The following is a 13,420-nucleotide window of genomic DNA, read 5'->3' on the forward strand; positions in this document are numbered from 1 at the left end:
TGAAAAAAAAGAGAATGTATTACTTTATCGGGATGGCCATATTACTAAGTAAGAAGTGAAGAATGGATATTATTATACAACTGGGAGTTGCTACCACAATGAGTATACTCAGACTTCTGCCGTTAGTCAACTTCAAATAGTCTACAAGTATTAAAAATTACACATAGTTGATTATAAAATATCAGCAGGATAAAAGAAGTATGAAATAAGAATTGTATGAAATGCTATTGATTAAAGGGAGGAAAGCTTAAATATTATATAGAGGGTTGTCATTTGAGGAATAGGTAGGACATCCAGGAAGAGTTGCTCAACAAGGTGTTAGAGCCGTGCATTTAGATAAAGGAGGAAATTCCTGACTAAAAGATGCTTTAGAATATCTGAAATATAGGACTTCTTCAAACTCTACCCTTCTGTGTACCCAAAAGCTCTGACATGCCTCCATACCACCAAGTGTGTTCTCTTTATTGGGGATAATGGAGTAGGGATGAAAATGAAGAGTAACTGATCTAAAGCCTTCACAAGTCTTAAACAGGTTAATTCTCTTTATCAGATAGTCTATTCAGCTCAGTGAAGAAGGTCTTTGACTTTTGCTTCTACTTCTTCCCCCTTTCAGGATGCCTTGCAAGAAATAATGATCACTTTTGGGCAATTCGTCAGAGGAAGAATGGGAAGCCAGCATTCATTTATCACCACTCACAAGACATTGAGAAGAGCTTGGATATAGCTCCACAAAAGACACACAAATATAACTACCATTCCTCTTCTGAAGCTCAAATAGGCAAACACCACCAAATTGTTAATTCAGCATTTCCTAAACCTGCATATGACCCGTCTCTCAATCTGCTGGCCATGGCTGGTCAAGACCTTGAAGTGGAAAACCGCCCAGTCCCAGCAGCAAATGTGATTGTGGTGGTAAGTACTGCATTTAACTGATGCTGATGCTTTCCTCTGTGGTTGATGCTTTCAAACAAATGAAGCTTAATGGTGACGAGTTGTCACTGGATCTCAATAACTATTTACCATAGCATTTCTTATTCTCTGGTGTTTCCTTTTTGTTAACTGATTATTATCTGTTGGCTTCGTCTTGAATGTAGGCTCATTAAATAAGAAACTCTGTCTGTATCTTCTCTGCACAGCCCAATGCAAGGTGCACAGTAGGTACTTAATAATTTGAACAAAAAACTGTATTAGGAGGTCTTATGTTGGTTCGTATCCTGCAGTTTTGGATCATATCCTGCACTAAGCCTCCCGCCTTCTGTGATACTTTGCTCTAAGTAGATGGAGTCTCAGTTTATATATATAAATTGTTGTTGTTGCTTAGTCCTTAAGTCATTTCTGACTCTTTCGCAACCTCGTGGGCTGTAGCCCACCATGCTCCTCTGTCCATGGGATTTTCCAGGCAATACTGGAGTGGGTTGCTGTTTGCTTCTCCAGGGGGTCTTTCCAACTTAAGAATCAAATCTGCACCTCATGCATTGGCAGGTGGTTTCCACCACTGAGCCACCAAGAAAGCCCATATATATACATAGTATTTATTAAAGATCTTCTGGTCACTTGACTCAAATGGTAAGAAGTGAAGGGACCCTGAAAGGGAAGAAGTGATGATGAAGGAGGGGAGTTTTCTAACTGGAATAGATAAAGTGGTTGGGAAGTATTTGATGGATAATATTCCTAATATCACTGAACAACCATCACCTTTTATTAATCAAGGTGATGTAGTGGGTCCATTGTTTGCATTCTTAAGACTTGTAACCTACACCAGAGGTTCCCAGTTTCTGGAAGTATCATAAACTTACGCTAAGGTTGACAGAGCATTTGGACTACAGTCCCTCTCAAGTTTAAAATTACGGTAGAAGGATTCACATTAAAACCACAAAGTAGTAGCTAAATGAGTGTTGATTGCATTTCTGTCTCCAAACATAACCAAATATGTTGACTTTTAAGGCAAGATGATTCAGTGAAACCATGTTTGCATTTTGGCAACCTCTCTATAAGCCTAGAGAGAGAAGAAGGCAATGGCACCCCACTCCAGTACTCTTGCCTGGAAAATCCCATGGACGGAGGAGCCTGGTGGGCTGCAGTCCATGGGGTTGCTAAGAGTCGGGCACAACTGAGCGACTTCACTTTCGCTTTTCACTTTCATGCATTGGAGAAGAAAATGGCAACCCACTCCAGTGTTCTTGCCTGGAGAATCCCAGAGACAGTGGGCCCCTGTCTATGGGGTCACACAGAGTCGGACACGACTGAAGTGACTTAGCAGCAGTAGCAGCTATAAGCCTAATGTGATGAAAATTAATAAGCTTTTTTTTTCCTTTTGTTTACTTTTTTATCTACCGCGTATATGACAACTAAGTATGAAGGATCAAAGATCCATTCATTGATGTCTTCAACTAGCATGCTCTTAATATTTATTATGATCCAGGCATCGTTTTGAGCATCTAGAAATACCCATCATTTGAGGTATCTACAAATGAAATGGAGTCTCTTGTTTTGGTTGGGAAATGTCTGGGACGAATGTTGGTAACCAAAGAAAAAAAATCAGAAACTGAGAACATAATATGAGCTTTTGTTAAGAAAAAAATGTGGGTCATTTTGCTGCTTGAAAAATTCAGACAAGGTTTCTGCATTTGCATGAGTAACAGATGTTCTGAAGGTAAAAGCCATGCACTGTGTCTGTTGAGTGAAGACAAATGATGTTAGTAATGTCGCTGGATCTCTCTATGCCTGTGCTAATGCTCGGACTCGGGAGAGATGTTTCCTCTAGTGACCATCATACACTCATCGTTATCAACTCTTAAAGTCACTGTGAATTACAGATCAAGAGGTTTGTTCTATCTTCTGATGTCATGTACGGTCGAGTTAATTTAATATTATGGAGGATAAAAGGCATCAATGAGGAATTCTGGCAAGTCATTTCACATTTAGTCCACCTGTGGTTTAGAGATCCATGAAGAAGCTGTGCTTTTTCTTTGGGGTGATGATGACATGGAGGCAATAGGCAATTTTGCTGCATTAGCCTTCTGCTGCATTAGCCTTCACTAACCTCTTTTGGTCTAGACTCTAACTACGCTGTGGCTCTGGTAGCTGGCAACAACAATGGCTAGTGCTAATGTTTCCTGTAATCCACTTACATTACTAATGCACGTGGTGATTTACTAGGAAAACCAAGGAAGTAGGGTTATTTTTAAATAAATCAATAATTTTCAGCTTGCTCAAAAAGCAGAGTGTCAACATTTAATCAACTATCAGCTGGTTTGATGGTTCATTCTATACAGAAAGGAGAGTTAGGAATGGAACATATGTAGTGAAAGGGAGATATTTCAGCTGCTGAATGACTTTGGCGGAGTAATTGGTATATGTTTGCACACATGTATATGTGTGTGTGCATATATATATATGTATATATATAAAATATTGCAGTGATACCAAAGAATTATTTTGTGGCTTAATTTATACTAAAATGAGTAGTATCAATGAGTATTCCTGAATTGGGTAAAAGTATTGCAGCTTTTTTCGGCCAGGGTAAAAACCTACTCCCAACTTCCAAAATATACATGTAGATAACTTTTAAGACTTCCTAGCTCAGGGGAGAGATCACTTGTTTCTTTCTCTTTCACTTATTCCTGATGTCTTTAAGACCGTGAATTTTAAAATAAAAAATTTAACAAGGTCTTGAAAGTTGCATGTATCCTTCTTATTTTTCTTATTCCCTATTGTTGGCACAAAGCATTTCAGAAAACATTTGTCCCCAAATGATTTTTTTTTCCTTTTTTTCTTTCTTTTATAATCAGGAAAACCTGTAGTTTATTTATTCCAGGGAGAGGACAGCACAATTAGAATGTCTATCCTAAAGCATGCTAACTATGTTCCAGAAGCTCAATTAAGAAGCTGTTCAGATTTTTGTACACAGAGGAAATATGAATATCCTCAAGGTCAAGGCTGTGGTAGGAGTAAAAAAAAAAAAAGTGGCTCTAGCCAAACATGTGCTGAGAATTCCATCAATATACATCAGGTCACAAGGCTACCACATTAAGAAAGAGGGAAGTCAGGGTGTGAGGGGAAATGGAAGCGTAGAAGATGCAGCCTTTTCCAGTTCAGCAAGTTCAGCGTAGATTGCTGAGTGAAGAAGGTTTTAGCTTGGGCAAAGTATGAGAAGACTGGGGAATAGGAAGGTTTTGGAATATACAGGGTGGGGATTATTTAGTAAGATTATGGCTTACTCCACAGAATGGATTTGGGGGAAGGAAAAGAGATAGGAGAAGGAGGAAGAGAAGGGGATGAAGAAGGGGAGGAGAGAGGACAGGAGAGGAAGAAACTGAGAGTAACAGGAAGAAAGGAGGGGAGAAAAGGAGGGAGAAAGGAGGGGAGGGAGGGAGAGGAGGAGGAGAAGATATAGCGGCAGTTCTTGGGGCAGTGGGGAGACTTTTGTGAGCACATAAGACGATGGAGAGTCTCCAGGAGCCCAAGATGGTCTCTATGGGATTCCTAGAATCCCGAAGCTTCCTGTCTCACTCACCACTCACCCAGACCATTACCCAGACTATTGACTAAATTAAGTTACTTACTTACTTCATCCCTGAACAGTTTGTGGCCAGCTAATGAAATAAGGCACATTATCTCAAACTAAAACCATATGCCTCACCCGTAGAGCATCCCTAAAAACCCACCATCTGTTTACAAGAGGGGAGGTTACCTGATAAAAACTGGGACACTCTTAACAAGTAAAGGCAGAATAGATGCCAGAGAGCAGCTAAATGTATGAGAAAGCAGAAGACCTGGACTTCAGTTTTTATTAAGACATGATAGTGCCGTCAAGAAATAATGAGGATATGACAGCTTACAACTTGTCCTCAAGAATATGATTCTTGTACCAAAAAATATGTGACTAAAGTCACACTGACAATAGCCCAAACAAGCAACAAATACACTGATGTAGAATAAAATTAAATAAAGGTGCTTGGGCTATGTCCTAACACTCAGATTTTTTGCCTATGAGGACTATGATTTAGCGCAATCTTTTGGACCCAGGATATTTTATCCCAAAAGGTTCTGAACTTATGAAAACCACTCTAGCCTGTATAGTTCTTGATGCGTGTATGCATGCTTGGTTCCTCAGTAGTGTCCAAGTCTTTTGCAACCCCATGAACTGTAGCCTGTCAGGCTCCTCTCTCCATGGAATTCTCCAGGCAAGAATACTGGAATGGGTTGCCATTTCCCCCGCCAGGGCATCTTCTTAACCCAGGGATCAAACCTGTGTCTCGTGTCTCTTGGGTTGGCAGTTAGATTCCTTACCACTAGCACCATCTGAGAAGCCCATACTTCTTGATGCTGCTGTTGCTGCTGCTAAGTCGCTTCAGTCGTGTCCGACTCTGTGCAACCCCATAGATGGAAGCCCACCAGGCTCCTCCATCCCTGGGATTCTCCAAGCAAGAATACTGGAGTGGGTTACCATTTCCTTCTCCATACTTCTTGATAGTGACTGCTTATATGGTGGGGACCAAGATGGCTGCATTCACGCATGGGCTAAGTGATTGCAGACAGTGGAGTGATGGTCATGGTGGGCAAGCTCACAGAAGGTGGGAAGCAAATGCAGGCTTAGGGAAAATTACAAATTATTGTGTGTCAAGCATGTTCAGGGTCTGATAGTAAGTACCAAGTCCAAAATATTAAATAGATGCAGACATAAGCCTAATGCAATGTAACATCTTCCAATACAGTCCTGAGAACTAGTCCCAAGTTCCTAAAGAAAATGAATATAAAAAAACTCAAAGAAAAATCTCTACCATGTTTTTTTTTTTTTAATGTTGAGCTTTTTTTACTTTATTTTTAACTGAGGGATAATTGCTTTACAATATTATGTTGGTTTCTGCCATACATCAACATGAATCAGACATAGATGTACATATGTCCCCTCCATCTTAGCCTCCCTCCCACCGCCCACCCCATCCCACTCCTCTAGTTTGTTACAGAGCCCTGGTTTGAGTTCCTTGAGTCATACAGCATATTTTTACCATCTATTTTATTTATGGTAGTGCTGTGTTGTGCTGTGTGTGCTCAGTGGTGTCCAGCTCTTTGCAACCCCATGGACTGTAGCCTGCCAAGCTCCTTTGTCCATGGAATTTTCCAGGCAAGAATACTGGAGTGGGTTGCTATTTCCTTCTCCAGGTGATCTTCCTAGACAAGGAATCGAACCCATGTCTCCTACATTTCCTGCATTGGCAGGCAGATTCTTTACCAATGAGCCACTGGGAAGTCCAAAATGTAGTTACAGATGGTTAATATATATGTTTTATATTATGTGACTTTTAATGAAATACATTTTAAAAAATAATCGGTTGCTAGGTCTTATCCGCCTTTTCATGGATGAAACTGCAGAAGGCTTGAAATCACTGGGGACTCTCTTAGAGCATGGGTGCCACAATCTTCAAAGCAAAATTGGAGAATCTTTTTATTATGCTATTGCTTATTATGTACTCTACCCGTAAACTTCCAGAAAGATGACATATAAACTTCAGGAAAGGCAGCTGTGTGCTAAAACCATATGACTGCAGAAATTGCATCATATATCATAAAAGGGGAAGAAACTGTGTCAATAAAGAATCTTTGAGCCTTAAAAAAGAGCCCTCATGATTGGTGGCAATTTACAGGCAAAAAAATCAAAACCCTAAATCAATGTTTCTCCAAGTTATACAATTAATAAAAGGTGCTAATTCAAATTTGCCTGACTTTAAAACTCAAACATTTTCATTTTTAACAGAAGTTATTTGGTTTGCTTTGGGAAAGTACTGTAAATTTTCCTAATAGAGAATGTGACTTTATGAATTACATTTTATTTAAGCTAATGATAATGTTAATTTTTATACTCTGAAAATACATTCATTGATAGCTAGATGTTCATGTTGGAGCCAGAGGTTAAAAGGTAAAAGATCCGCTCCACAGATAATAATATAAAATGAATTATAATGTAACATTAGATTTTAAGAAAGTCTAGTAAAAGAAATTCTGCAGTCTACTTCAGATATTTAGTTAACTTTTTACTCTTTTCTGAAACAAAAGCCTTCATATTAAACTATAAGATCTTACATAATTGCCTTTCTTTTAAAATCCCAAACATTTGCATTTTGGAAAGCTTTTTGCCTAGATTCTCCAGATATTATTGTACCCCTGCAAAATCATCCTGAAGTAGAAATTCCATTCTCGAGGTTGGCACCCTGACAGTCACAGCTGTCACCATCTGTTGCTTTTCTCCATTTCTAGCTACTAAAGCAGCAAGGAGAATGCTGGAACACATTTTGGAAATGATAGAGGTCAAGCTTAGGCAACATCTATGTGAAGTTTCAACACTGGGCCACTCAGTACATCTGTTTGTTTTGGATCATTTAGACCCAACATTAGAATGATGGGAAGTCTTACGAGAACTGATTTAATTATCATACTAATTGGACATTGGATATTTAGTAATGTTTTTGTTTTAACTCCAGAAGTAATATATTTTCATAGCATTTCAGAATATTTAGAAATATAGAGAAGGAAAAAAGAGGAAGTAAAAATAATCCTGAGCAGATAACAGTGTTGTCTTGATATATGTGTCTATCTATATGATCTTTTCAATATATATGGATATAGATCTTTTTTACCAAATATGCAATCAGGATATGTAAGATTTTGTCAAATTTTTTGCTTAGTTTGTATTGCATAAACTATGAAATTCCATGATATATCTTCATATTAATAACTATACAGCATTATTTTTGTTGTTGTTGTTGTTCAGCCACTCAGTTATTTCTGTTTGCAACTCCATGGACTGCAGCATGACAGGCTTCCCTGTCCTTCACTATCTCCTGGAGTTTATTCAACCTCTTGTCCATTGAGTTGATTATGCCATCCAATCATCTCATCCTCTGTCATCCCCTTCTCCTCCTGCCCTCAATCTTTTCCAGCATCAGGGCCTGCTAAAACTTCCATTGTGTAATAGATTTCACAGTTTTTATGTACTGATGTATATCCCTAATACATTCAGTAAGTTAAGACAAAAGGAGAAATAAATGTTGAGTATATCAAATATAGTACTTGTTTCCATTGCAACTGCCTCCTTAATAGTCTTGAGAGAATTTTGAGAGTTCATCTTAAGGGAAACTGCTTTCTTTATGAACTCTATATATAATTGTAATATAGGATCGATTTTTTTCCACTTGGCCAAATTATGTCTTCCATAGACCTTAAATCTTAAGCAAGGGAAATATTTAAAGCAGTCAATGAAGTTAGCAGGACAAAAAAAAGGATGTCCTGTTAAGAGCATATTAAAAAATATTCTGTTTCAGGACTTTTCATTGAGGAAGATGGAAAGTGCTGTGTCTCATTGTGTTGAAACCTAAAAACTCTTTTCGTCAGTCCAAATTTTTCAGTAATGTAAAACCAAATAGAATCTGCAGATGAACAAAGAGATTTATATTTTCTTTTGAGCAAATGTTTACTTGTCAGGTCTCTCTCTAAGAATTGCCCTTCAGGTTACCAATTGTTAAGAATTGTGGTCTTGCACTCTCTGGGAGCGACTTAGTCCCTTTTTCTTTCTTTCTTTGTTTCTCTCTAATTATAAATGCCTATATATCATGCTTATTTGTGTGTTTGTTTTGTTTGTTTTACTGTACAATGCTTTATTTAAAATCTAACTGCTGATGGGCATCTGGCCTTGCCAGTGAATAATGAGATTGGCCCCATTTAGCAAATGAGTTCGTTCTTTCTCCATGATCCCTGTAACTCAGAGGGTAGAAGCAATTTCTTCCTTTCTCTTGTTTTAAGAAAACATGAGTTAAAAGCCTCTGGAAGGTTGTCTCCTTGAACAACATTATGAAGCTTCCTCATTGGTAACTTTTATCTTTAGCAGCTGAGCACAGCACAGCTGCTGCTTCATTCTGTGGGTGACCACATGGCCACCAGGGAATCAATGGTCATTGTCCCCTGCCCTTTGATCCATACCCTCCACCCACCCACAAATCACATGTTTTCGTGAACCAGAACTGAAATGAAAAATCCCACTTTTTTTAAGATTTTTTTTTAATGTGGACCATTTCCAAGGTTTTTATTGAATTTGTTACAATATTGCTTCTGTTGCTTATGTTCTGGTTTTTTTTGGCCAAGAGGCATGTGTAATCCTAGCTCCCCAACCAAGGATTGAACCCCCGCCCCCCAACACACATACCTCATACTGGAAGGCAAAGTCTTAACCACTAGACCGCCAGGAAAGTCTCATAAATCCCACTTTTAACGTCAAAATGCAAAGGAAAAAAATCCTCCTCTGTTACTCCTCTACTCTTCACATTCTCAGTACTCTGGTTATGACATTTCTGGCCGCCATATCTGAGGAGAGGGCAGGTTTTCCATACCAAGCATTTCTGCAACACCAGTTGGGTGTCCTCCAATTTAATTCAGTTCAGACACTCTACTTGGAGACAGCATCAGATCCCACAGGCTAAGGGCTTAGTCCTATAAAAGTTCAGGTGCCAATCACAAGTCCAGGTTGTTACCTGTGCTTTTGATCAACTGTCTGTGAATTGGAGTTCCTTTGAACCCTTTATTGGGTTTGATCAGTTTGCTGGAGTGGCTCACAGAGCTCAGTATGACATTTTACTTAGCAGATTACCAGTTTATTATAAAAAGATATAACTTGTGAAAAGGCAACTGGAAAGAGGCAAAGGGCAAGGAATGTGGGAAGAAATGCAGAGCTTCCCTGCCCTCTCTGGGTGCACTGTTCTCCAAGCACCAATCTCTCTGAACCCTTTTCTTTGGGATTTCTATAGAGGCTTCATTATGTAAGCATGATTGACTAATTCATGGGTCATAGGTAATTGATTGAACCTCCTAGCCCCTCTCCCTGCCCCAGAGGTTTGGGGATTGGACTGAAAGTTTTATCCATCTCTCCCTGAGGTTATTTCTTCTGGCAACCTGCCTTCATCTTTAGAAAGATGAGTATTCCAAAAGTCACCTCACTAATGTAAACCCAGGTGTGGTTTATATGAATAACAAAATATACCCATTTCACATTTATAACTTGAGTTAGTTTAGGAACTGGAGACAAAACTAAATAGAATCCTTGGGGCTGGTGCACTGGGACGACCCGGAGGGATGGTAAGGGGAGGGAGGTGGGAGCGGGGTTCAGGATGGGGAACACCTGTATGCCCGTGGCAGATTCATGTTGTCATGTGGCAGAACCAATATAATATTGTAAAGTAATTAGCCTCCAATTAAAATAAATTTAAATTAAAAAAAAACTAAATTGTGTGACAAAAGATGTTTCTGCTGCTCTTATATAGGAAACTGTAAGGGTGCCAGAAACTGTGGATGAAGACCAAAATACTTATTCTTATTATAAATCACAATATCACATCACCTTAGCCATTTATCATTGCATTTTCATCTTGTACTTTATACATGTTTCCAAATTTTCTTTCTGAAGAGTGAAAGTACAACTCAGCCAGTATTCATATCCCAAGTTGCTCTTTCCTTACCTATCTGCTGTACTTGGACCATATGAATCCAGAAAAATAAACCAAGAGGAAACCATCAACTTTACATCTTTCAATTTAGCCTGTGGTTTCGTATGATTTAGTCATTTAACAGAAACAGTAAGTTAGCAACAGAAACTTCAATCAAATAAGAAGGAAAAGACCCAGTGTTGAGGGCTAGGACAGATGTTCACCGTTCCTAAGACTGCAGGAAAGACGTGTTTGTGAGATTTGTCTGCCCTTTTTTTTCTGGAAATGGCAGTCACGCGATACAAATTCCAAGAGAGCTGGAGAGAACACTGAGATATACATCAAGATAATCATGGCTAAGAGTCTTAATCCCAGATTTCCTGGATTGTATTTATGAATGTCATTCAATTATTTTGAATATCTTGGGGTTTTGTATGTTTGTGTGTCTATAGTTCAAAAAGGCCTCTGATTTTCTCATGCTTTCATTATTGACCTAGTGAAGCTGCACAGTTTAAGAATATGTCTATTTTTCCTGCCTGAAAACATGGCAACTAGAATTAGGTCTTTAATCAGATCAAGTTATTTTAACATGTTGGTTCATTGTGCTTTAAGCCATCAAGTTGCTTAGAGCTGGTCTGTATTTTAAATAGAAAGTTTTGAGCAACAAATGGCAAAATGTGTATGAAATGGGCCTCTGGGCAAATTCTTTGAATTTAGACTTTTGGAAATCAGCAGTCTTCCTTTTATGGGCAAGTAAATGTTTCAAAATTTCTTCATGTATGACAGGTGATGGTATCCTCTTTATACTTAAAGGTAATTTTTAAAATTAAAAGATCAAATTAATTAAATCAAATCTATGATAAACTGGATTATGAAAAACAGCCAGTTACAGAAACTAATATATTTCTCATAACTATTATAGTATAGGTAAGTCATGGAGACAAGAGTATGTGGTATCTAGAAGGAAATGAGAATAAGTAGGGATAACTGGATCCTCAGACATGTGAAAGGTTTGAATGAACACCTAATGCTTGCTCCTTGAAATAGTCATTCATTCAAAAAAATCACTGAGTACCTCCTATGTCCTAGGCAGTAAAGTAGGCTCTGGAAATGCAAGAGTTGACAAGATAAACAATATCATTACAGCTGTGTAGCTCACATTCTGAGAGGAGAAAAACAATAAAAACAAGTGAGCAACTGAACATATTTCAGATGGTGATAAATGCAGTGAATAAAACAAAATGAAGTTATGTGGCAGGGAGAGAGTGGTGGGACTAGACTGGACTGGATATTCAGGGATTCTATTGTATATCCAGAAATACTTAGGGATTGGATCAAAGTATAGCTCCCAAATGGAAGCTGCAACAAAGCATAACTTTGGAGTCAACAGAATGGGGTTGAAATCTCAAATTAGGTACTTATGAATTGTATTTCCTTTGATGACTTAACATCTCTATATTTCACTTTCCTCATCTGTAAAAAATCGATACTAACAATACCCATCTTATGGAATTCATGTGGGAATTGAATGAGATAAAACATTCAAAGCACTTTACATCATGTCTAACACATAGTAAGATGCTTCATTCACCTAGAACCAGACACCTTGGAATGTGAAGTCAAGTGGGCCTTAGGAAGCATCACTACAAACAAAGCTAGTATAAGTGATGGAATTCCAGCTAAGCTATTTCAAATCCTAAAAGATGATGCTGTTAAGGTGCTGCACTCAATATGCCAGCAAATATGGAAAACTCAGCAGCGGACACAAGACTGAAAAAGGTCTTTGGGATTTCATTCCAATCCCAAAGAAGGGCAATGCCAAAGAATGTTCAAACTACCACACAATTGCACTCATTTCACATGCTAGCAGAGTAATGCTCGAAATTCTCCAAGTGAGACTTGAACAGTACGTGTGAACTGAGAACTTCCAGATGTTCAAGCTGGGTTTAGAAAAGGCAGAGGAACCAGAGATCAATTGCCAACATCTGTTGGATCATAGGAAAAGCAAGAGAATTCCAGAAAAACACCTACTTCTGTTTCATTGACTACACCAAAGCCTTGACTGTGTGGATTACAAGAAACTAGAAAATTCTTAGAGAGATGGGAAGACCAGACCACCTTACCTGTCTCCTGCAAAACCTGTATGCAGGTCAGGAAACAACAGTTAATACTGGACATAGAACAACAGAATGGTTCCAAATTGGGGAAAGGAGTACGTCAAGGCTGTATATTGTCACCCTGCTTATTTAACTGATATGTAGAATACATCATGCGAGATGCCAGGCTGGATGAAGCATCAACTGGAATCAAGATTGCCAGGAGAAATACCAGTGCTCTCAGATGTACAGATGACACAACCCTTATGGCAGAAAACGAAGAGGAACTAGAGCCTCTTGATGAAGGTGAAAGAGAAGAGTGAAAAAGCTGGCTTAAAACTCAACATTCCAAGATCATGGCATCTGGTCCCATTACTTCATGGCAAGTAGATGGGGAAACAATAGAAACGGTGAGAAACTTTATTTTCTTGGTCTCCAAAATCACTGCAGATGGTGACCACAGCCATGAAGTTAAAAGACGCTTGCTGGACATGCATATTAAAAAGCAGAGACATTACTTTGCCAAAAACGGTCCATCTAGTCAAAGCTGTGGTTTTTTCGGTAGTCATGTATGGATGTGAGAGTTGGGCCATAAAGAAGGTTGAGCACTGAAGAATCGACGCTTTTAACTGTGGTATTAGAGAAGATTCTTGAGAGTGCCTCAGACTGGAAGGAGATCAAACCAGTCAATCCTAAAGGAAATCAACCCTGAATAGTCATTGGAGAGACTGATGCTGAGGCTGAAACCCCAATACTTTGGCCACCTGACTCATTAGAAATGACCCTGATGCTGGGAGAGATTGAAGGCAGGAGGAGAAGGGGTTGACAGAGTATGAGATGGTTGGATGGCAT

At 38.8% G+C, this 13,420-nt stretch overlaps 1 protein-coding gene and 1 long non-coding RNA gene across 2 annotated transcripts in view; one reads left to right on the forward strand and one right to left on the reverse strand.

The window, feature by feature from the left end:
* Nucleotides 1-13,420, reverse strand: part of LOC138437393 (uncharacterized) — a 58,779-nt gene that overhangs the window by 27,763 nt on the left and 17,596 nt on the right. The gene's annotated exons all lie outside the window — the stretch shown is intronic.
* The window catches only part of PTPRR (protein tyrosine phosphatase receptor type R), a 278,629-nt gene that overhangs the window by 26,687 nt on the left and 238,522 nt on the right, over nt 1-13,420 (forward strand). Inside the window, exon 2 of the mRNA XM_069584641.1 lies at nt 614-912. Coding sequence (XP_069440742.1) covers nt 614-912 — 299 coding nt within the window. The remainder of the gene's footprint in view (nt 1-613; nt 913-13,420) is intronic.

Source organism: Ovis canadensis, chromosome 3 (assembly GCF_042477335.2).
Source record: "Ovis canadensis isolate MfBH-ARS-UI-01 breed Bighorn chromosome 3, ARS-UI_OviCan_v2, whole genome shotgun sequence".
In the NCBI taxonomy this organism is placed as follows: domain Eukaryota; kingdom Metazoa; phylum Chordata; class Mammalia; order Artiodactyla; family Bovidae; genus Ovis; species Ovis canadensis.